This window comes from Haematobia irritans, chromosome 5 (genome assembly GCF_050003625.1).
Source record: "Haematobia irritans isolate KBUSLIRL chromosome 5, ASM5000362v1, whole genome shotgun sequence".
NCBI lineage: Eukaryota > Metazoa > Arthropoda > Insecta > Diptera > Muscidae > Haematobia > Haematobia irritans.
The window spans coordinates 109,844,602-109,869,806 of NC_134401.1; the positions used below are offsets into that span (position 1 = coordinate 109,844,602).

The following is a 25,205-nucleotide window of genomic DNA, read 5'->3' on the forward strand; positions in this document are numbered from 1 at the left end:
TTGTAGTCACTTGGCGTCGTACAACTTCTCAATGGTGACGGCGCTTTTCCGACGAGTTGTGGATGTCGTATACGATTGTTTTCGACGTGGTGGGGATTCTCAGTAGTGCCGTCAAATTCAAAAAATGTTGGCAGGGATCTTTTAATACTCTGTTCCTCAGTGTAGCGACAAAATCACATTTCACGTTTCACATTTGCGGAAAAATTTGGTATAGACAATATTCCTTTCAAAAATGTTCAGATCCTGTAATATAAACTAAAATATCATCATTTTAGGATACGTTTATTTCTTCAGTGTCCGCTATTTATAATTTTTAGTGTTGAGTTGATATCTGAGAAACGTTCACATTTAGGGCATAATAACTCTATGTAGAGTAATTGTGATGAAAAAGTACCAAATGGCTCGCGGTCGTGCCACAGTACTTTTGGCAGACGAAATGTATCAAAAAAAAGCACAAAAGTGTCAACTTTATCAACTCTGAATACCCAACGACAATCGCTTTGATTGTGTTTTAGAATCTAAGTTGGTTGGCACATAGTCGGTGGCAGGTTAGAAACGTCAGCATTGATTACTCGTTATTCAACGTACTCAGTATTTCAACATTTATTAGGGGAACTACCCATTTTGAATGTAATCTAAGAGCCTCGCGTCAACATTAATCTTTCAATAGTGCGTGGACTAGTGACTCTGGAACAAAAAGGCAACAAACAAAAGATATAGAGAAACATAAAGTAATTGAAATTCTAAAGAGACTAATAGTCGTAACAACAATTACTATTTTACTATTTTATATTGCACTAAAATTAAAATAATGACAGAGCATTACGTCCTTTGTCTTTTGATTTTTTTTACTATGTACTAATTTGAATATTTTGTATTTTAGATATACCATATATTCGCCCGTGTTATAACGAATCTTTGTACAATTGTGTAGCATATACACAACATCTAAAAATGCCAGTTCTCGATGTGTTGTGTCCAATCTGTACCGAACTATTTAAAAATGTGGAAGACATTTATAGTACAAATTGTGGGCATATTTTTCATTACAGTTGCCTCAGTGCTTGGCAAAATAGGTATGTGTTATTTAAAATATACATAAATATTGTTTATTAATCAAAATATATAACTAAATATATGATAAAATTAGTTGTAAGTACAATAGGAATAGTGATTGTTAAAAGGTCTTGATAGTAATCTTAATAAGTATACCATCTATTCATTGTTCCACATTCGAAAGACATTTTGTGGTATCAATAGCTAGGATGTAGAAAGTCCTGCTGATATTGCTCAAAAATTTTAACTTCACTGTTGTTCAGTTCAAAATATAACACTTATAGTAGTCAATGGTCTTATAAATAAGTATATTGTCGTTTTCTACCCTTTAGCCATAAAAATAAATGCATACCCATATTAATGGTATTAATGTAAGCATTTATAAACGTTTTTCTATTAATGTAATCTGAATTTAATTTTATGGTTATTTTTCTATATAGTAGCAGTACACTATTATTGGCCTCGCTTGGCTTATTGTATTGTCTTAATAAATTGAAATCGAAATTTTTCAATTCAATTTATTGAGACAATACAATAAGCCAAACGAGACCAATAATAGTGTACTGCCATTTTAGTAAATCTTATTTCTATACATTACTAGAAAAATACTAAATTCAGAAAAATACATATTAATTCCATTGATATTGTTATTAATATCAATAATAATTAATCTAGAATACCTCCACTTCTTGAGATATAGATATAAAGAAGGTACGATATGGTGGTGAAATGTATGAAGCTTCTTGTTCTAGTTCTTGTTGCCTTTGAACATTGTCAAATTAGCACCCACAAGGAGTATAGAATACTCATGTTCGAATATGGTGAAAATAAAACTGTTACTGTCATGATATTAATAGATTTTTTCTTAATAAATTCATAGTCTTTAAAATTCAATTTATAAAGTTTTAAAATATTTGTATAAAATTAGGCGACAGAAATATGATTCTATTAACGTCTGGAATTTTCAACAACTGCCAATCTTTTTCTGTTATCCTTCCACCTAGGGTTACAAAATGTTCACATGTACTAGTGAAAGGTTTCGGCTTTCTTGTTATATTTTTTATTCATTCATTCAATATAATACAAAGACCTAATAGCCCACATGATGTATTACACACAGTGTTACCGTTGGGAATTTTCAAAAAGTGGCACATTCTTTTTATTAAGATATTTATTATTAGATTTATTAAATGTTTTTTTATTTGCAATACAAATAGGTCGTTTCTGTTTCCTAGTCTTCTTTAAGCCATTTGTAGCGAACCTCCCATTCTATACTGTAGTATCTAGAGAATGATCTGCCTTTGAAAACTCGCTTTGATGTGTTGGCTATATTTTCATCAGTTTCAGATTTATAGTTTGTCGAATTGGTACCATCAGTCTCCAAGATTGGTAGGCAAGTTTTCTCAAATAAGTTCTCATGGGATTCAAAGTTTAAAAATTTTCATAATTATCAATAAAACTATATTTAATAGCGCTCTAATCACTTATGCATTTAGGAAATTCCATGTGACTACTTTTGCAATTCGCTGGTTCCAATGAAATCTACTTTTTTTAGCATAACCTACACTTGCACAAAATTAACTAACTGAAATAAGCTTTAAACCGCAACAAAAATTTCACATATTCAGATTATGCTTTACCAAACTAAATTGTATTATATACGTTCACGTATAAAAAGAATTATAAGACGATATATATTTCTGAATAACACATCTTTATACCCTGCGCCACATTGTGGAACAGGGTATTATAAGTTAGTGCATATGTTTGCAACACCCAGGAGGAGACGAGATAGACACATGGTGTCTTTGGCAAAAATGCTCAGGGTGGGCTCCTGAGTCGATATAGCTATGTCCGTCTGTCTGTCTGTCCGTGAACACATTTTTGTAATCAAAGTCTAGGTCACAGTTTTAGTCCAATCGACTTCAAATCTGGCACAAGTATGTGTTTTGGCTCAGAATAGAACCCTATTGATTTTGGAAGAAATCGGTTCAGATATATATATATTTCGCCCGATATGGACTTATATGGCACAAGAAGGCACAGTTTTACCCTAATTTGCTTAAAATTTTGCACAAGAAGAACAATTAGTACTATAGTCAAGTGTGCCAAATTTTATTGAAATCAGTTCAGATTTAGATATAGCTCCCATATATATCGTTTGCCCGGTTTACACTCATATGACCACAGTGGTCAATCTTTTGCTCCGATTTACTCCGAAACTTTGCACAGGGAGTAGAATTAGCATTGTAGCTATGCGTGCCAAATTTGGTTGAAATCTGTTCAGATTTAGATATAGCTCCCATATATATATATATATATATATATATATATATATATATATATATATATATATATATATATATATATATATATATATATATATATATATATATATATATATATATATATATATATATATATATATATATATATATATATATATATATATATATATATATATATATATATATATATATGTGTGTGTTATTCTGATTTCGACAAAAATGGTCAATGTTGGTAACATTTTCCTTGTCAAATCGAATAGACTGCTTAGTCTAAAAGTTGTAAAACTGACTCTCATTTTCCTAAACTTCTAATACATATATATCGAGCGATAAATCATAACTAAACTTTTGCTAAGTTTCCTTAAAATTGCTTCAGATTTAAATGTTTTCCACTTTTTTTTTTATTAACATTGTGTTCCACCCTAGTGCATTAGCCGACTTAAATTTTGAGTCTATAGGTTTTGTAGAAGTCTATCAAATTCTGTCCATATCGAGTGATATTTAAATGTAAGTATTTGGGACAAACCTTTATATATAGCCCCCAACACAATTGACGAATGTGATATATTATCGAAAATTTAGATTTGCAAAGTGGGGCAGGGTATAATATAGTCGGCCCCGCCCGACTTTAGACTTTCCTTACTTGTTTTATGATTTTAACTCCCCATAAAATTTAAACTTTAGGAGTCGAGTGTCAGATGTTTGGGGGTTGTTGTAGATGACAGGCTTAGTTTCGCTGAGCATGTGGATTGATTCGTATCGCGTGTCAACTTCACCCTCCGTCGGCTCTATAATTGCGATTTGATGTTGCCGTGGGATGTACGGATTAAATTGGTTCATGTGTTGGTGATGTCGGTGATCTTGTATGGTATGGTTTATGCAGGTTGTGCTGGTTATAACTTAAATAGGGTCCAGGTTGCGTTCAATAATGCGGTAAGGTTTATTTATGGGTTCAATCGATTTTCTCATATAGCACCATTTGTTGAGCGCTTTGTGGGGTGTTCGTTCCACAGTCTCGTATCTATTCGTAGTCTGATGCTGTTTTATAGGGTATGGAGGAATCAGTGCCCTTCGTTTTTGACGCAGTCATTTGTGTTCACACATTCCTCGCGGAGCAACCAATTGGTCGTACCAACGGTCGAAAATGATCTGATTGAGAGATCTTTTGAGGTGAGAGTTGCTTTTAATGTCCTTCCTGACGCCTTGAGGATGTTTGGTGTCTCGGATTCGGTGTACCGTGGTAGGCCATTTCAACACTTTGGTTCTGAGAGCTTTTGACGCGTGGGTATTTTTAGTAACTATTTTTTGTTAGTTTTGTGATTAATGTTTGCGGTTAGTTGGGGACTCTGGGGGCAATATCATAATTACTGCAACTACTATATGAACTAAGATAAAGATATTTGCTATTTTTGTGTTGGATTATCAATTTCTTAGTAGTATAGCGAACTGCTTTGTATTCTTAGGGCTATATACATATCTACTTTTAAGAATTTAGGGTAAATATTAAGAATTCTGCAATTCTGTTTTGAATTTGTGTATTTTTTAGTAGACTGTATTGTAGGCTGTGTAATTTTGTTATAATTGGCCATGGGGCTTTGAAATTACATAATGAAAAGTGGCACAAAATCGTAAGAAGTATGACATTTAATGTCATAAAAAATGGCACAAAAGTGGCACAGGACAAAAAGCCGGCAAATTTACCACTAAAGTGCCGCAACGGTATCGTTGATTACACAGTAATAATATATCCTACACACAAATTTTTTTTCTGGTTCAATCACGAAATTAATTGATCCAATTAATTTTTTAATTGAAATGTCTTCAATCACAGAAATGACAGTATAAATTAAAAAAAATTTTTGAAGGTCAATTAAAAATTAATTGATCCAATTAAAAAATTAATTGATACTATTAATTTTTGTGATTGATTTTTGTTTCAATTAAAAAATTTGTTGAATCAATTAAATTTTTAATTGAATATTTTTTAAAACTCAATTAAAATTTTAATTGGAAAAATGTTCGTGAATTTTTTTTTCTGTGTAGCCTTAAATTTTTAAAATTTAAATTTAAATTTTTTTTTCTGGTTCAATCACGAAATTAATTGATCCAATTAATTTTTTAATTGAAATGTCTTCAATCACAGAAATGATAGTATAAATTAAAAAAATTTTTGAAGGCCAATTAAAAAATTAATTGATCCAATTAAAAAATTAATTGAGTATCAATTTTTGTTTCAATTAAAAAAATTTGTTGAATCAATTAAATTTTTAATTGAATATTTTTTAAAACTCAATTAAAATTTTAATTGGAAAAATTTTCGTGATTTTTTTGTCTGTGTAGCCTCAAGCTTCAGAATAAAAAAAAAAAATAAATAAAAAAATAAATAAGTACACAACACAAATCGGTTTCCCAAATCTAATCAACACCGAGTTAGCAACAAACAAAAAAACTAAAGTACAGAGTAGAAATGATTGAAACTTACTTTTTAACTAGATTATTTAACAGTTCCTTGGATACTTACATGACAACCCACTTTTATTAAATTTTTCAGCTGTATCATTATTAGATTTTCGAACATTGATAACTATTTTCACCAATTTTAGCAAAATTCCCTTAGATACAGCTTTAAATATATACTATATTGCTTTAGGGAGCCACCGTGGCGCAATGGTTAGCATGCCCGCCTTGCATACACAAGGCCGTGGGTTCGATTCCTGCTTCGACCGAACACCAAAAATGTTTTCAGTGGTGGATTATCCCACCTCAGTAATGCTAGTGTCGTTTATGAGGGTTTCAAAGCTTCTCTAAGTGGTTTCACTGCAATGTGGAGCGCCATTCGGACTCGGCTATAAAAAGGAGGTCCCTTGTTATTGAGCTTAACATGGAATCGGGCAGCACACAATGAATTGCATAGTCTAAGTGAGCCTGATACATCGGGCTGCCACCTAACCTAACCTAAGATATTCTTTAGTCTACTCAAGATTAGTTAACCCTCTTACGTGACCTACCATTGTGAAAACTGTTTATATATTGACATGAAATGTACATCTTGCCAATCATGGATCCTTATATACCATATTCACCTCATGTAAGCTTGTCTTTACCAATCTCCCCGAGCACTACTGATCCTATTATTATGCCTTCCACTACCACTAAGCAGTAATTAAAGTTAAATTTTGTCCCATTTAAAAAGTCGTAATGTAATTTTCTACTATTGTCTTTTTCTCAAATCCTGAGCATTTTCGTATCTTATGTGGTTAGAGTATTGTATATTTTTGTGTTGTGGTTTTTAATGGCGATATTATTCACATCAAAATTTGTTTATATAATCACAGATTATTAGTATGATATTTTTTCTCTTATTATTAGTTTGTAAATAGTATATAACTTGGTTTCATTATTAACCCTTGTGTATGTGATAACACCGGAAGCGATACCAGCGTGATAAGGTCCCGTGGGACCTAAATTAAAAAACGGATGGTAGAGAGGTTATCCCTTCGATATTTTTCGATTATTTACTATAGGTGGAGTCTTCTATGGCACACAAATTGCATATATAGATATTTGTTTGTAAATATAGAGTTTTCTTTAATTTTTAATAGAATACAGATAATGTTTAAATTTTTGATTAGTATTCTAGAGGCCGTGATGTTTGTTACAGGCGAGGTACCTATAAGTATCCTTATACGTACCAAGCAACAATATATTGTTTTGGTAGTTGAATGTTCTGTACAAACTGGATTTTTGAAGGAAAAACAATACGATTTGACGCTAGTTTTGTTCGCAGTATTATATGCATAGTGGTTGCTTCAAACTTGGTCTAAATTGACGAACATCTTGCCAAATTCCAGGAGCCGATGGGTCTGGAATATGCATAGAAATATATAAAACTTAGATCGACCATGATTTCCATGAAGTTCGAAAAACTTCTTTTCCACTTGTATTTTCGCTACAGTGGATATATCCTCGAAAGACATAAAACTATGTACTACGAAGCAACGAAATCCATGGAAACTTCAAAAATAACAATTTCTTCTAAATAACGGTATTTTGTTATTGTTATTAATTGTTCCAAATACAAAAATCGCAATATCTTTACGCTGCTTTTAAAACTGCGCTGAAATCACTAATGCAATTAGTGGTAGGTCCCATTGAACCTCATCACGCAGAATCGCTAAACTTTTTAAAATAACTATAAAAACCAATTTAACGATTCAATCACATAAAAATTTACAGTTTTCAACTTAAAACACTTTAATACAAGAAGTCATAAACCATCACGCTGCAAATCATGCAAAAGATAAAGTTATGTAGGAATAAAAATCAAAAAGGTCCAGCGGGACCACATCACGCACAGAAGGGTTAATATTAAACAGGATTATAATGCTATGAAATATTGATAAATTGGCCTTTTTGCTTTTAATATTGCAATAAATAAATGAAATTAAATTCAGGGCAAGAACGAGCGATGTAGACACAAAAAGAACTACATCTAACTTCAACGTCGAGAAGATCCAGGTACAGATATGTTATAGACCGATGTCAGCTATTGATTCTCCAGAACAAATGCTGGGTGTGAGTGATGAAGTGGAGTGTTACGCCAGATATTTCAGTAATGAGAGAAGAACATTGTATACAGATCCATGTATTTCGCACTAGTGGCGTGTGTTTTCATTCAAAAGGCGCCTTCCAGAGTATTGTATTAAAATATATGTAAAGTCATATTCATATAAAATGTATGTGAATAAATCCATGTTTTGTGTGTATTACTATATATTTAAATTGCTTTTGTTTTAGATCAGCCGAGTGTCCACAATGCAGACATCCAAATCCTACGACACATAAAATTTTCTTAAGTTTTGAGGGATCATCAGAGTCTTTTGCGGAAATACAAAACAAACTTGAACAAATATCCAAGGAATTGTCAGATTGTAAATGTTCATTGGCAGAAAAGTCGTTACTCTTAGTAAACTTGCGGTCGGAGAACTTAAAATTAATAGAGGAAAGTAAAAAACATACGGAGAACATTTCTAATAAGGATGTATTATTAAATGACTATGAAATCGAGATTAAAAAGCTTGAGGAAGAGATAAGTCAACTCGATGAAACAATTAGAAATAAAAATGTTTTATTAAGAGATTCCAGAGCTGAATTTGCTAATGAGATTGCTGAAATTGAAAGACGATTGAAAATTGCTGAAGAAAAATTAAATGGTGAAAATTTTGTAAATGAATCTTTGGACTCATCAGCATCAACAAATGATTCAGCAACCAATGTAACGTCATTGCTTGAGTGTAGTACCCAATCAGATTTATGCCCCGAAATTGAAACATTACAAGAACGCTTAAAACAGTTACAAGATCAATATGATAAAACAGTTGCAAAAAACAATGATCTTACTTTGGAGTGTATACGTTTGAAAGCGGCGAAATCTTCAGATAAATCTTCGGGTAATGTAGACTATACCATTGATGAAGACAACGACCATGTAATAAAGTTGAAGGAAAAGAATAAGGTATTGGAAACGAAATTGATGCACATTTCATCTCAATTTAGCAAAGAAATTGCTAAAAGTACACAACTCGAAATTGATAAAATCAAACTCCAGACTTATATAGATCACCTAAAATTAGACTCCATTAGACACCATGAAGAATCGCCAATTACTAACGACGCTGAAAAATTAAAAAAATTTACATCTTCGGAATCTCTTAATTCACGAGATGGATCAAAGCGGAGGAATAAAAGATGTTCGATATCTAGTTTGGATAATTCCACTGCCAATAGTATCGTAATTCAATACTACCCATCTCAACAATTGATATATCCTCTAGAGAGGACAGTAATAAAAGTGGCAGAAGTTATTCACGTACCTATTAAGTCGAATGACATAGCAAAAGTTAATATTGTGTGTCATAGTGCAAAAAATTTTAAAGGATTGGTTTCAATTTTTGTTCAGTTTAACTACAGAGATATCAAGAACAATTTTCTTAAGAATAAGAGTTACTTGGGTCAAAGTGACACTTTATTCTTAAGACCTGTCATGATAAAGGAATATTTTGATCAAAAGATTCAAGAACTGTTCGTATACGCAAAAGGTAAACTGCTTGGAAAAGGTTTTGCTGACATATTCCTAACAAACAATCAAATCTTTGCAAAAAGGAATGTTTCGGATGCAATTGGTATAAAAATACAAACAAAAGCACAAGTGGATGACCTTTCTAAAGATCCTTGTGCTTTGAACTCTTTAATTTGATGTTTCAATTGATGTTGTTAATTATAACTATGTATGTGTGTGTATATTATTCGTTTTGTTTAGTAAATATATGAAATAAATATGTCCATAGCATCTTGAAATCAACAAAATAGATGGTACAAATTCTAAATATCCTTAATTTTTGGAAGCTGTTGAAAGATTTCATTCAAACCCATGCACTTACTCCAAATCGCACAACGAGAATGAGTTACACTCTTATCCCTTATTTGTCGCCATATTAATTTTATATTAATCTCTTCCACCAATTCGGAAGATGAGGAATATAAAAAGAGGTATTGTGTCATTGTTCAAAAAGAGGGAATTCAGGAATTGATTTCGATTGGTTAAGAATAATATTAAGGTTTTGTAGTTATATCATATGCAATAATGATGCACAATGGGGATAAATGACGCATATTTTGTTTTCTATACATAACTATAATAATAAATATAAATGATAATTTCAAACAATAATTTGAACTTTCCGTTTGAGAACTTGTTGCTAATACAATTAATCTCATTGTTGAGAATAAAGGGATGCCTGTTTTATGTTGAGAAAAGTCCTTGAGATGTTTAAGCCCACGCTGTTCTAAGCATATCAACAATTTTTGTACAATATTTATTGGTGATAAATATGAATTCCTATAAATCGTACGATAATTGTTTCGAAATAAAAGCAGTCATTCGAATGGTATTTTCAAAAGTTTGAGTATACCAAGGAGTTAGAGCTCGACATCGGCATTCGGCCAAAAATCCATAATCGGCCACGAATCGGTCTTCGGTGTCAAGAGGCCGATTAACCGAAGCCGAAGCTTTTTGAATAATTTATTTGATATTGAATTGTCCAACTAAATTGAACTAAAAAGTTTATGCAGTCCTAGTTAGTTTTTATTAAATATAAAACAAAAATTAGAAATCAAATATAAAATAACTCAAATATATAAATTCGAGGATTAAAAATTGTTAACATAAAAATATTAAATTTTTAGTTGCAAATAATTAAACTTATTGGTTAATAACCTGCGTTAGTAGGCATTTGAGAGTAGTAATCAATTCCTAAATGTTTATATTTATATATCAAATTGTTTTTGTTACGTTGTCTACATATACGTGTCTGTTCTGGTACACACATGTACAATTTTCGTGTGGTGTCACACTTATGCTATGGTCACACTGGGCAAATATTTGGCAGAAATCAAAAAAGAATCTGTCGCCATAGCCAAACCAGCTAACGTTTTAAGCTCATATTGGATATATAACACCATGGTAGGAGTATTTTCCAAAAACGGTATTCAGATATTTGGAAAATGGTTCTGGAAAAATGTTTGACACTCATTTTGGTCAAATATTTGCCTAGTGTGACCATAGCCTTAAAAGGTGTTCTGGCCAACACTATACACCGTCATAGAAACTGTCAATAAATTGTTTTGCATATGGGCATTAGTGTACAGCCATCGTATGCAAAGTTAGAAGTTTTTATAACAAATAAATAACAGATTCTGAAACTTTAATATGTTTTTTATGAATATTTGCAAATTTTATTGGGAAAGTCACTTATATGTGGCAGAAACCACGATTTTAAAAATCCATCTAAAATATGAACCGAAATTTCCTCTGATTGGTATATAAATCATAGACCAATTAAAATAGAGACATACCTTGATAATTCACCATGATGTTGTTTATTTGCAGTGCGCAGTCATTCCACTCAATTGCGCAGTCAAGTGACTCAATTTCTTTTTGGAAAACGAGAATTATCGTACAAATCAGTCAATTTGCATTACAAAAAAGGTGTGGATGTATATAATTTTACATGTTTTTCCAATATTTGGTGTTTCATTAAAATAACAATCGAAAGAAAACAAATTAAAGCCACATTTAAAAATCACTCAATTGCAAACGAAAAAGAGCCATCTACGGTGTGCAGACAAACTACAGCGCTGTGAATTCACTTTCGTTGTCTATACCTTCCTTGGTCTATGGTATGGTGTGTAGAAAGTGTATAGTGTGGTGCACAATGCGGTGTGACCCAGAACAGGCATGATAGTAGTAAGATATATACTTAGTATTAAGGTGTAATTATATGTTACGTTTTTGCAGTCCTTGATTGTAGTCCTAATTATTTTTATAATTTTTTTTTAAAGTAAATTTAATGTAATTCTTTATCCCTGTAACCGTATATGGCCATTTCGGCTTGTTTGTTAAAATGAGTTAAATAAATAAATAAAAACCACCAAATTTCTTTAATTACAAATTTGTGGAAAATAATCGGCTCGGCCGATTATTGCTTTTTTTGCCGAACATCGGCTTCGGCCAAAAAACCCGCCTCGGTGGAGCTCTACAAAGATTATACATTGATGATCAAAAACGAGTATATACTTTCAATTCGCCTGCCGAAAAAATAAAAATCGTATGGCTTTCAGAAGAAAAAGCCATACGATTTGAAAAATACAAAATGCCTGCTTGTTTGCGTGTTTGTTTTTTTTTAATGTAAGCATAATCGTATTCATACGTCGTTGATAATTAACAAGCAATAACATAATGTTTTTCAATTACAAAAATTTCTATGCGCTTTCTCAAAATCTTGCACCAACATCGTTTTAAACTCACATAAAATAAAATTTTAAACAACACTGCAATTTTTACCAACAAGTGAAAGGGAAATTTTGGTCAATTTACGATATTTTATTTTAATATTGTTTTTAGAAGGCTCGCATACACTCGTGCCAAAAATAAACTACCAAAATTCGAAGAAAATTTTACCAAAAATCTACCAAATTTTAAAAAATCGATTTCTATAGAAATTGTTGTCCAAATTTTATTTCTATAGAAATTTTTTTTCAAAATTTCATTGAAAATTTGTTAAAAATTTTTGTCAAAATTTTATTCTATAGAAAATTTTTTCAAAATTTTATTTCTATAAAAAAGTTCTCAAAATTTTATTTCTATAGAAAAATTTTCTCAAAATTTTATTTCTGTAGCAAATTTTCTCAAATTTTTATGTCTAGATAATTTTCTTTCTATAGAAAATTTTCTCAAAATTGAATTTTTATAGAAAATTTTCTCAAAATGTTATTTCTATAGAAAATGTTTTACAATTTTATTTCAATAGGAAATTTTGTTAAAATTTTATTTTTATGGAAATTTTTCTCAATATTTTATTTCTATAGAAAAATTAGGAAATTAAAGTTCGAGACGTAAAATCTACCAAAACATCAAGACTCTACCAACTGTGGCAACCGTGATTGCATACCATTTTATCGCACAATATAGAAAACATATGTAAGATTGAGGGAGCCACCGTGGTGAAATGGTTAGCATGTCCGCCTTGCATACACAAGGTCGTGGGTTCGATTCCTGCTTCGACCGAACACCAAAAAAATTATTCTGCGGTGGATTATCCTACCTCAGCAATGCTGGTGACATTTCTGAGGGTTTCAAAACTTCTCTAAGTGGTTTCACTGCAATATGGAACGCCGTTCGGACTCGGCTATAAAAAGGAGGTCCCTTGCCATTGAGCTTAACATAACTCAGTGATAAAAGAGAAGTTCACCAATGTGGCATCACAATAGACTGAATAGTCTATGTGAGCCTGATACATCAGGCTGCCACCTAACCTAACCTAACCTATGTAAGATTGAAAATAAAGGATTTACTTCGGTTTCAAATCCTTCACTTTGCAAAAAAGAAAGATTCCACTAAAAACAAAAATCCCTATAAAGTTTTCCTGTCTGTGAGGGGAACAGAAAAGACCAAACCCGACGGGAACAATTCCCCATAAGTCTTTCATGTGAAACCCAGACAGGGATTTCACATACCCGATAAATTCCTTCATATGGCTATAAAACTTTAGAATATGAATTTTGTATGGTCGGGGATGGATTTGGTGTCCATTTTGCCCATGTTTGTCCATTGCAATTTATTGAACTCATTTTCTCTTCCTCTTTGCCACTGTTCCATTCCTTCCGGTAAAAGCCAATCCATATTTCGTGTATTGTTCTCTCTGATTTACCATGGAACCAGAAGCGTCGACGAAAGTGAGTACATTCTTCAGACTGCAGTTTTGCAAATCGGTAATAGCCAGAATAAATAATGGCAAAATACCATGGTAATGCTGGATGCTGTCACACAAAATGATAGAAAACTTCCAATATGTCATAAACAGAAATGACAAATCTATTCTATCATCTATTGGATGGGCACAAAAAACTCTATATACTTTTGTGTAAATTGTTTTTGTTCCTTTATTAAAACTACCATAAATTATGCACAAATATATTTATTACATACGAATGCAGTTTGTTTTTAATATAGGTATATGTATTTTATATTAAATGTATATAAGATATAGGCTCACATTTTCCGTTTAATAAAAAATACAAGTTTCTTTAAATTAAATTAAATGAAAAAACAAAAATAAATTACCATAACCATTGGGACAACGAAATAAGGACACAATGCAACAATACATTTATGGATACTATAATCTCAATAGGAGATTCAAGGAAGAATGTAAATTATAGCAAGATTAATACGTAAAAAACATATCAAAGTAAAGCAAGTAAATTGTTGTTTTATTGAAAATTTATAAAAAAAGCCATATATGTTCGCAATTAGTTTTTTTAATACATATTCTTTTATATTTAATTCTTATTTTTGGTTTGCACATAACTTTTTATCATTTTTGGTTGTTTATAACTGTAGTAATTGTGGATTCTTTATTTCGGTTGTTGTTTTTTGAATTGAGGGTATGTTCAATATCGAGGGGAATATTGAAAAGATATGGGATGAGATCTAATTCATCGGATATCATTAAAAATCGAACAGACAAGTGGATATTTCGTTATTTTATTAATTTTCTCTCACGTTTTGCATTTTATTTCGAATCTCTTGTAAATTTAAAATGTAGCTGAATTAATACATATTCTTAAAGATCATTTAATATATTTTATTTAATAAGTTTTATTTTTGTGTAAAAAATAATTACGAGTGTTTACTATATTTACTGTTAGTTGTATGTCTTTACTGTTAAAAAGTTTATAAGGGAGGATACGGGGGACATGTGAGAAACTTTTAACAACAACCACTGCTAGCTGATCCAGCCTGATTGCCCGATCCTGGCAAGGAAGGGTTTGTAGGGGAATGCTGCTGACCGATTTTGATGCCGTTTGCCTGTAAAAAAAGATACGTGATTGTCATGAATAACATTTATACACAAATATCCAAAAGCCAACAGAATATTATTATAAATAGACCATGAGACGAAGAAAATAATACTAAATTATATAGAAATTTTATATACTAACAAATAATCTCGACGTAGAAAATCTTTGCTACAAGGGATTTTTTTTCAATGTACAGTGAAACCTGTCCATGTGATTTTTGAACCTTCTCCTCAAAAAACGAAAAAACCTAAATTTTTCTAGACTTTTTCAAAAGTTACCATTTTTTAATGTAAATAGGTTTCAAATTTGGTGAAAAATAGTGTACTAAATAAACTTTAAAAAATCAATTTAACAAAAAATAAAAAAAAAAACAAAATATATATCTCAATTTAAAAAGCTGATAAAACAGAATAACTGAAGGTATAAATATTTAAACTAATTGAAAATTAAGTGAAAATTCGGTTTATAAAGATAAATTAAAAAATAAAACTCAGTAATATATACATTATTCCAGAGTTGAAAATTTCTAAATTTTCTGTACAAGTTGTAGGAACTAATAATAATGTTACGTTTTTATATTGAGGCGTATTTAATTATCCGATAATTAAAACACAGTTCTTTTTAAATAACGACAATCTACAATTTATTTGTTTAACCGATTGGTTTCACTTATTTGCTCTACGATGTGTACTGTATAAACTTTAGCTTACGACTGACGTGACTGCTCCCTCCTCCAGGGGCTTATATACCATGATTTGACGATTTCGAAAATTCTGGATAGTCTGGCCTACAACCATCTAGAACTATCTTGATACCATTTATCTAACACCACATATTCAACTGGTTATCTTCATTGCCTACAGCTATCTGGAATGTTCTATCGGTGTTATGGCACACATACTTTTAGGCTTATGCTAATAATCTAGTGCATTCTACCATCTAGTAGATGTCGTGCAGGCATAAGGGATTATCGTCATATTACCGATAATTATAACAGTAAAACAAAAGGTGTTACTTTACAATGAACGATTGGAAAACTAAGAACACAAAAGACGAAAGTACTAGAAAATAAAAAATGACTCTAACAAGTTATGATGTAATTTTATCGTTACAATTTGAAATTTAAATTAACGGAAACTAATTTAAATAAACTTAAATCTAGAAATATCAAATTCGTAACAATAATATTTAAATCATTTCACTCGTAGGTTTTAAATATGGCGCCATTGACTTGTCGCATCTTTTTTATCCAATTTCATGCCAGAATTGTTTCAAATTTTGTTGAGAATTGTTTTTACCCTCAACTAAATGTATTCTAAAAATGTTGTCTATATTTGGGAGGTGTATGGGACACTTACTTAATTATAAAGTAATACTATAGCAAACATCGCACGAAAATGTTCCCTTTCTCAGAATATTCAGATGATGTTTCACTGTACACAGTGTTTTATAACATTAATTGTTTATAAATTGCGGTATTCAAAATGTATTGTGAAATCGGGAATTGGAGTAACATTTTATTTCGATTCTAAAGGCGATTTCCTTTCGTTGAAAATGTGCAACCCCAGGGTTACACTACTTCTTCCCCAATTGACCTTACGCCCCAATTATAGTGGAGGATTATAAATCAAAAAGCTACAACAGAGTCGTTTGCAATTTTTGCAAATAATTTTCAATGTTGCATTTTTTTTACAATCAAAAAAGAAACATTTCGTATGGCGTTGTAAATTAAAGACTTGCAAAGACATAGTTTGAAAGGGCATCTTTTGCATAGGTTTGTTTTTGTTGTTGTCAAACTAAATCGTTTTATTGCTTTAAATTCTAGATAATAACCGGAAATAGCACTGACGGATCAAATTTATGATTCCACATTTTATACCAGGATTGTCAAAAAGGAAGATCATTGTATATACCACTAAAGAGGTCCACTTTGAGTTTTCGTATTTACAACGATTATAGTTTTTAACAAAAAATCTGATAAAAAGTTTGGATTAAAACGGTTTGCCGGTAGACAAAAGTAAAATCTGTGCCAAACATCAGGCCAGCTTCTTTAGTAAATAATAAAGACTTTGAAGTATTTATAATAGGAAAATCATTGGGCATTACTAGATCGTCCTAGAATTTCACCGTGATCCAAAATGTATTTATTATTTATTTGATTTGTTTCAGACGGAATTAACGACTTATAACACCTGCAATCCTATGTTGGATAGTGTTAAAAGCTTTAGGATGCCACGCCAGTGTGCCCTTGTACTTACCTCATTATTTATGTCGAAAACTCCTTCTTGGATTTTCTCGTAAATTTCTTTAGCAGTATTTATAAACGCTTCCTCGACGTTAGCGGCCGTACGTGCTGAAGTTTCCATGAATACCAGACCATGCTCTCTGGCAAATGCTTCTCCCTCTTCCTTTTTGACTTCACGTCGTGATTCTAAATCACTGTAGTTAGTATGAAATAAAAATAAACATACAAAAAATGTATATTATATATGTAAGACTAATATAGAAATCAAGGGTTTGCACAAACCTTTTATTTCCTATCAACATGATAACCATATTTGAGTTTGAATGTTGTCGGGCATCTTCCAACCATGTTGTTAAATGGTTGAACGTTTCACGTCTTGTTATATCATAAACAAGAAGGGCCCCGGCGGCGCCACGATAATATGATCTCGTTATTGATCTAAATGCTTCCTGTCCGGCGGTGTCCCAGATTTGAAGTTTGATTTGTTTACCATCGATGGTGATCATTCGCGCACCGAATTCAACACCAATTGTTAAGTCATGGACAGGTTGAAAACGTTTATCGGTGAACTGCAATAACAGGCATGATTTGCCAACACCTGTAATATAGATAAAATGGACAAAGGATGAGTCACATCGGAGAATAACATATTTTATTTATTACGTTATATTTTGGCAATAGATAGGGAACCATGATTTCAACACAAAATACACTGCGTTGTCGCTAATAGTTTTATGACAAATGTAAAAATATTGCCTTTCTAATTCATTCAAAATGCATTGTTTTATCTAATGAATGTTTCCGTTGTTTTACACTGATCGGTTGTATTAGTTTGATTAAGAAGGCATTTCTCATATATGAAATGGCAAAAACTTATTTTTCTTAAAACTGGAAAATCAAGATACTGTCACTTCAATCCAATTCCAATACGAACTTTTCCTTAAAGTGTAAATTATACATTAGATGTATAGCAACGATCGCATATAGATTTAATATTGAAAATACACGAATTTTATAAAAATGTATGCTCACTTTGTATGCAAATGTTTCAACTCGATACTCAAAACTCAAATGACGACTGACAATTTTAGGCCTTTGCCAGACATCTTTAAATTTGTGAGACTTTAGAATAATTCACAACTACTTCCAATGATTTACTCATAATAGTCAAATGTGCTAATATTGTGATTCCTCTTTTACATGTTTTGGCTTCCATTACTTGTTCCGAATATTAGACTAAATTCGTCGGGATTTTTCTCATATTAACAATTGATTTCCGATATGTATTTCTTTTTCATTTATAATTACTATTTCAAACGGTGTGTCATACAGTGATACATAGACATTTTACGAGACTCAATTATTCGTGCCTCAATGTCCAGGGGGACATGGCATCACAATGAACTGATTAGTCTAAGTGAGCCTGAAATAAAGGATGCGACTATACTAAACCTAATCATGTTTATGCGTATCTTGTTCCGAAAACTACATTTCTTATATTAATAAGATGTCCCATATTATTTTTCTCGTATATAAGAGCCAGGACAGCGTATCATAAGCATTATGGGCACGATTTATTTTTGTTTCCATTGTTACATAAGCAATTAATCAACGTTAATTGAACAATGTGTAACTTCAGTATTTTGTCAGTGACCAGTGATGGGATCCCACGGTGGTCGACTTTTTATACCCCCAAATTAGCATGGTAGTACAAATAGACTATATTGAGGTATCACCAGATTTGACTTCTGGAGTTTTTTGGAGGAACAGAAAAATTGTTCCATTATTATATAGCCCAAATATGCATCAAAATCTACTTTCATCAACCATATAGTCACTTTAAAATTTTGCATACATAGGTACATTTTTATGCGACAGCGTGTAAACCAACATATAAAAGGGATGAAGAGATATCAATGTGGGAAACAGCTGTTAGGGATACCCACGAAGTAATGAAAATAAAAACAATAATTGACAACACCCACAAATAAACTTAATCACACAGGAATGACGGCTGATGATAAAGGGTACTATGGATTCTGAATAATAAGTCAGAGGGATGATTTAAAGGAAAATCATTTTGTAGTGGGGAGAAGCATTACTATAAAATGTGTGTAGGCTGACAAATGCATTAAAGGTAAAAAACATAACAAAACAGCATATATACATGGGCATTTAATATATGTACACAGGGGGAGATAACACAACCACCAACTACCCCTCATTCAAAACGACAAACCTCGTCATCATCTGATACAACAACAAAGGGGGACAGGCGCAGCAAAAAGAGTGTATACAAGTAACAACACAAACACCCCAACAATGAAAAATTTCAACGTTATTGATTTTTCAACCATGGATAGAAAATAAAAATCCTAACAAAGGAAAAGTAATACTGAATATGTATAAAAAATTGCAAAATTTCCATCCATTGGCCAAAATATTTAAGATTTTTTTTACTACCATATGTTTCCAGTAGATTTCATAATTCCTCGAAGAAATAATAGAATGCCAATTTTGAAGACCTATTTCGCATGGGACCAATTTTTACATTGTTTCACTTACCTGTGTCTCCGATTATAATGTACTTGAATAAATATGCGTAAGACATCTTTGTTTTTGCTAGCTTATTTGATCTTTACAAAACTATTAAATAAAATATTTATCACAAATTTTCTGCAAATTCTCGTCTTTATTTTTTTACCACTACGCAATAGGTATCGAGATAAGATTTACTAGAGCTGCAAAACAATCGAAAGCACTATCGATAAATTTTTTTAAGCTACAATCGATATGTAATTTCCGATAGCGATACTATCGGAGAAACGTACAGCACTAAACACAGTGGTGATGCTACGAATTAATGTAGTAAGTATATTTATGTAGTATAACAGTTTTTCGTGCGAAACGTGATCTTTGTACAAGGCCTAAAGGGCACCTTATACGGTCGGATAAACCCTGCGACACAACACGTTGCGGCGACAAATCCGATAGTATAAGGTCGTGTTCGTCTGTCGCGGGGACGTGTTGGCATAAAATCAAAACAACTTTGATTTTTTCTGGTTGGGAGGTACAAATCATTGAGTGTAAGGGGATGTTCGACAAACATTATCAAACACAAATTTATTTTTACATTAAAAACAGGCATTTCTGCAATGAAATTAATGATGGATCGCCAATTCTGTTTGAAAATTAAAGAAATATATAAATCTAAACCAGTATTGTGGCAAAAACGCGGAAAAATTCCACTTCCAATCAATGGAAAACCAGACGACAAGTATTTTGAAATTCATCAAGTACCCTGCCAGCATTTCAAAGTTCCATTTCATCCGCATCGCTACCACAGACTCGTAAATGTCACCACAACCATCGCCAGCTATGATGGGGGAAGCATATCAAAAAGTACAAAATGTACATGAAAGTATTTTGCCATCACTACTATTAGAAGAGCCATTTTATTTTTTGTGAAACGCCAAGCACAACCAGCTTGTTATATTTTATTTAAATAAAAACGAAAATAAAGTTCTGAAAACATAGATATTACGCTTAAAATTGTGAAAGGTATATGGTGAACAATTTTCGACTTTCCAAATAGAATAAAGTGATCGTTTTTCAAATATTTTTCCAGGCACGCTGTCTCCATCGAAAATAAACAAACTGGCTGATAGACGCTGCATTATGTAACTTGCTACTTAAAACTCAACATCATTATTTTATTAATGCAAAAAATTATGTTAAATGTGATGAGATAAACCAAAAATGTTATATTTATAAGAAATTATAAATGTTTAATCAAATCAATAAATATCTACACAATCGTGTTTTACTTGGCCACAATGATTCTTCTACAATTAACTTAAAATGCACTTTTTCTGATAGTTTGCAGGGGTTCTTATTGGCGTCCTTCGAAATTGATCTAAATAGGCACCTAATAATTGCACTGATGAGAAACTTTTTCGTAGTAACTTGGCGTGGTACAACTTCTCAATAGTGACGGCGCTTTTCCGACGAGTTTTTGATGTCGTATATGATTGTTTTCGACGTAGTGGGGATTCTCAGAAGCGCCCCCAAATTCAAAAAATGTTGGCAGGGAATACACTCTCAATTTATTTATTGTAGTAATCCTAAAGCCTTCAAGGTCGATAGATTTGTTTTAAGCGGACCTTAGACGGTCGGATAAACACTACGACAGAGGTTCGCCTATTTGTTGTGTGTTCGTTCACACTGCAAGAAAAAGCATAAACACAAACAATGAAGATGGACGAAAAGTTCGGTGTAAAGCCATTTTTTAATAAAAAATTGAAGAAACAATACAAATTCCAAGCTGAATTAGCGATCACTCATTAATTTCATTGCAGAAAAGTAATCGTGAAAAAATGACGTTTTTAGCGGCTAAAGGCCGGTACTCTGTTCGGTTTTCGCGTTGAAACTCCATACAAAACTAAAAAATGCGAAAAATTTGCGAAATTTTTTCCTTTTGTGATACTTTGTTTTTTCGTGTTGAAAAACTGACGTTTATAGCACGGCGCCATTTGCAATGTGAATTAAGAAATAATTTATTTATTAAAAACTATTTGTGCGGGTTTATAAATCAAACACGGACCATATTTTTGTTCCGAAACTATACAAAGGATCAAATGAATAGCAGATCAATTGCCCAAGGAAAAATAAAATGTTATTTTGTAAAAACAAGCAACAACCACCAACTTAATCCAATATCGCTCCCTTTAAAATAGCGCTCCAAGCTACCTAAAAAAACGCCGCTTTCTATGTGCGAAATAATGGTTTCCATAAAAATTTTTCGCAAGAATGAACATAGTACCGGCCTTAAAGGTGGGTATTAAGTTCGAGTTTAGCCGCTAAAAACGTCATTTTTTCACGATTACTTTTCTTTAATAATCCATTTTAAGGAGTACAAAATTTGTGAAAATTTGCTTTGGGCTATTCCCCATCAAGTTCTAATAAAATTTGCAACAAATACGTATAATTTCATGCATTTTTCTTACTGATTTAGTTTTCACTTTAGCGATTCCCTGCCAGCATTTCAAAGTTCCATTTCATCTTCATCGCTACCACAGACTCGTAAATGTCACTACAACCATCCTACTGTGATGGAGGGCAGCATATCATAAAGTACAAAATGTACTTCATACATGTATTTTGCCATCACTAGTTTTACAAAAGCCATTTTATTTTTTGTGAAACGCCAAGCGCAACCAGCTTGTTATATTTTATTTAAATAAAAACGAAAATAAAGTTCTGAAAACATAGATTGTACGCTTAAAATTGTGAAAGGTATATTGGTGAACAATTTTTGATTTTCCAAATGGAATAAAGTGATTGTTTTTCAAATATTTTACAGACACGCTGCCTCCATCGAATAAAAGCACTGGCTGATAGACGCTGCAACATGTAACTCGCTACTTGTAACTCTACCTCATCATTAATGCAAAAAATTATGTTAAATGTGATGTGATAGTGGTATAAATGTTATATTTTTACGAATTTGTAAATAATTAATCAAATTAATAAATATCTAAACAAACGTGTTTTACTCGACCACAATGATTCTTTTACCACTATCTTAAAATGTGCTTTTTCTGATTGTTTGGAGGGTCTCTTATTGGCGTCGTTCTAAATTGATCTATAAAGGCACCTAATAATTGCACTCATGCGAAACCTTTTTGTAGTAACTTGGCGTGGTACAACTTCTCAATAGTGACGGCGCTTTTCCGACGAGTTTTTGATATCGTATATGATTGTTTTCGACGTACTGGGGATTCTCAGAAGCGTCCCCAAATTCAAAAAATGTTGGCAGGGTTTTAGCGGCTAAACTCGAACTTAATACTCACCTTAAAGTCGAACTTAATACCCACCTTAAAGGCCGGTACTCTGTGCGGTTTTCGCGTTGAAACTCCATACAAAACCAAAAAATGCGAAAAATTTGCGAAATTTTTTCCATTTGTGATACTTTGTTTTTTCGTGTTGAAAAACTGACGTTTATAGCACGGCGCCATTTGCAATGTGAATTAAGAAATAATTTATTTATTAAAAACTATTTGTGCGGGTTTATAAATCAAACACGGACCCTATTTTTGTTCCGAAACTATACAAAGGATCAAAGGAATAGCAGATCAATTGCCCAAGGAAAAATAAAATGTTATTTTGTAAAAACAAGCAACAACCACCAACTTAATCCAATATCGCTCCCTGTAAAATAGCGATCCAAGCTACCTAAAAAAACTCCGCTTTCTATGTGCGAAATAATGGTTTCCATAAAAATTTTTCGCAATAATGAACATAGTACCGGCCTTAAAGTAGGTACTATGTTCTGTTTTCGCGGTTACTTTATTAAAACATTTCAATATGAAGCAGAAAAATTAACTTACTTGACGCGCAGTTTCTTTTTCCTAAAGATTTCGGCGAGACTTTACAGGAATATGTTTATTTTCATTTATAATTTTGATTATAGGCGGGTATTAAGTTCGAGTTTAGCCGCTAAAATCGTCATTTTTTCACGATTACTTTTCTTTAATAATCCATTTTAAAGAATAAAAACTTTGTGAAAATTTGCTTTGGGCTATTCCCCATCAAGTTATAATGAAATCTGCAACAAATATGTATAATTTTATGCCTTTTTTAACTGATTTAGTTTTCACTTTAGTGAAAAAAATGACGATTTTAGCGGCTAAACTCGAACTTAATACCCACCTTATATAAGGAAAAGTAATCGCGAAAATAAAGTGGTTTTCTACTCGAAAACCAAACATAGTACCTTTAAGCGATAATAGAAATTTCCGGGCTCCGTAACTTCGTTATTAATCCTATTATGGCAACACTACCCAATAAACACAAACGCATGGCTGAATAAGGAGGTTGAATCACGATAACAAAAACAACAAATTTCAATATGTTGTTTACAATTTTAAGAAGTCAAAATCAGCTGATAAAAGAATCGTATGGCATTGGTAAAAGTGGCAATTATTTATTCTTTCAATTGTCCTGAAAAAATAATTAAAATCCAGAGAAAAATAAAGGTTCAAATTTAATTGCGTCACCTATGAGTGATTGTGAATTCATCCGAGGAACGCCGATATGAGACAAATAAGACTATAATACCCACCAAAGTTAAGAATGGAAGTCAGTCAAATGGATCTTCGCTATCTATTAACAAAAACAGTTTATGATGCAGTTTAAAAACTGATGTGCGTGGTATTTTGGGTCTGGAATATGTTATCAAGATACTCCCCTGCCAACATTTTTGGAATTTGACGACACTTCTGAGAATCTCCACCACGTCGAAAACAATCGTATACGATATCAAAAACTCGTCGGAAAAGCGCCGTCACTATTGAGAAGTTGTACCACGCAAAAGTTACTACAAAAAGGTTTCGCATGAGTGCAATTATTAGGTGCCTTTATAGATCAATTTAGAACGACGCCAATAAGGGACCCTCCAAACAATCAGAAAAAGTGCATTTTAAGATAGTTGTAAAAGAATCATTGTGGTCGAGTAAAACACGTTTGTTTAGATATTTATTAATTTGTGTAAACATTTACAAATTCTTAAAAATATAACATTTATACCACTATCACATTACATTTTAAATAATTTTTGGCATTAATGATGATGTTGAGTTACAAGTAGCGAGTTACATGTTGCAGCGTCTATCAACTAGTGTTTTTATTTGATGGAAGCAGCATGTCTGTAAAATATCTGAAAAACGATCACTTTATTCCATTTGGAAAATCAAAAATTGTTCACCAATATACCTTTCGCAATTTTAAGCGTATAATCTATGTTTTCAGAACTTTATTTTCGTTTTTATTTAATTAAAATATAACAAGCTGGTTGCGCTTGGCGTTTCACAAAAAATAAAATCGTAGTAGGGATGGCAAAATACTTTCATGTACTTTTTGATGTACCTTTTCATGATGGTTGAAGTGACATTTACGAGTCTGTGGTAACGATGAGGATGAAATGGAACTTTGAAATGCTGGCAGGGCTCAAGTCATCTTTGAACAATTCTCCAGCTATGAATGCGCGAGTTTGTTTGAGATGCATTTGCTACGCAGTGTCATTTGGAGAGCTGCAATCACCATAAACATATGATTTTGACATCTTAAAATTTTGTCGAAATAAAAAAATTGTAATCATATGGGCCCATGATTTAACCTTCTTGTTCAGCCATGGT

General features: G+C 32.0%; 2 protein-coding genes and 3 long non-coding RNA genes across 5 annotated transcripts; 3 read left to right on the plus strand and 2 right to left on the minus strand.

Moving 5' to 3' along the window:
* The first annotated feature begins 600 nt into the window (after positions 1 to 600).
* Positions 601 to 11,838, plus strand: LOC142238221 (uncharacterized). Its single transcript, XM_075309806.1, has 3 exons — positions 601 to 731; positions 884 to 1,076; positions 8,142 to 11,838. Exons 2-3 carry the CDS (start codon positions 955 to 957, stop codon positions 9,598 to 9,600), a joined length of 1,581 nt encoding a protein of 526 aa, XP_075165921.1. The 5' UTR covers positions 601 to 731; positions 884 to 954; the 3' UTR covers positions 9,601 to 11,838.
* Positions 11,839 to 14,438: 2,600 nt separating this feature from the next.
* On the minus strand, positions 14,439 to 19,738 carry Rab2 (RAS oncogene family member Rab2). Its single transcript, XM_075309928.1, has 4 exons — positions 19,576 to 19,738; positions 17,293 to 17,608; positions 17,024 to 17,204; positions 14,439 to 14,772 (listed from the first exon to the last, which is right to left on the minus strand). The coding sequence occupies exons 1-4, from the start codon at positions 19,619 to 19,621 to the stop codon at positions 14,674 to 14,676; spliced, it is 642 nt and encodes a 213-aa protein (XP_075166043.1). The 5' UTR covers positions 19,622 to 19,738; the 3' UTR covers positions 14,439 to 14,673.
* Positions 18,062 to 19,693, plus strand: LOC142238326 (uncharacterized). Its single transcript, XR_012722700.1, has 2 exons — positions 18,062 to 19,147; positions 19,203 to 19,693. It is a non-coding gene; the product is annotated as an uncharacterized LOC142238326 (long non-coding RNA).
* A 291-nt stretch (positions 19,739 to 20,029) lies between the features above and the next one.
* LOC142241657 (uncharacterized) lies at positions 20,030 to 20,850 on the plus strand. The gene is made up of 2 exons (XR_012723747.1): positions 20,030 to 20,571; positions 20,639 to 20,850. It is a non-coding gene; the product is annotated as an uncharacterized LOC142241657 (long non-coding RNA).
* Positions 20,851 to 24,513: 3,663 nt separating this feature from the next.
* Positions 24,514 to 25,009, minus strand: LOC142240548 (uncharacterized). Its single transcript, XR_012723305.1, has 2 exons — positions 24,784 to 25,009; positions 24,514 to 24,727 (listed from the first exon to the last, which is right to left on the minus strand). It is a non-coding gene; the product is annotated as an uncharacterized LOC142240548 (long non-coding RNA).
* Between the last annotated feature and the right edge of the window lie 196 nt (positions 25,010 to 25,205).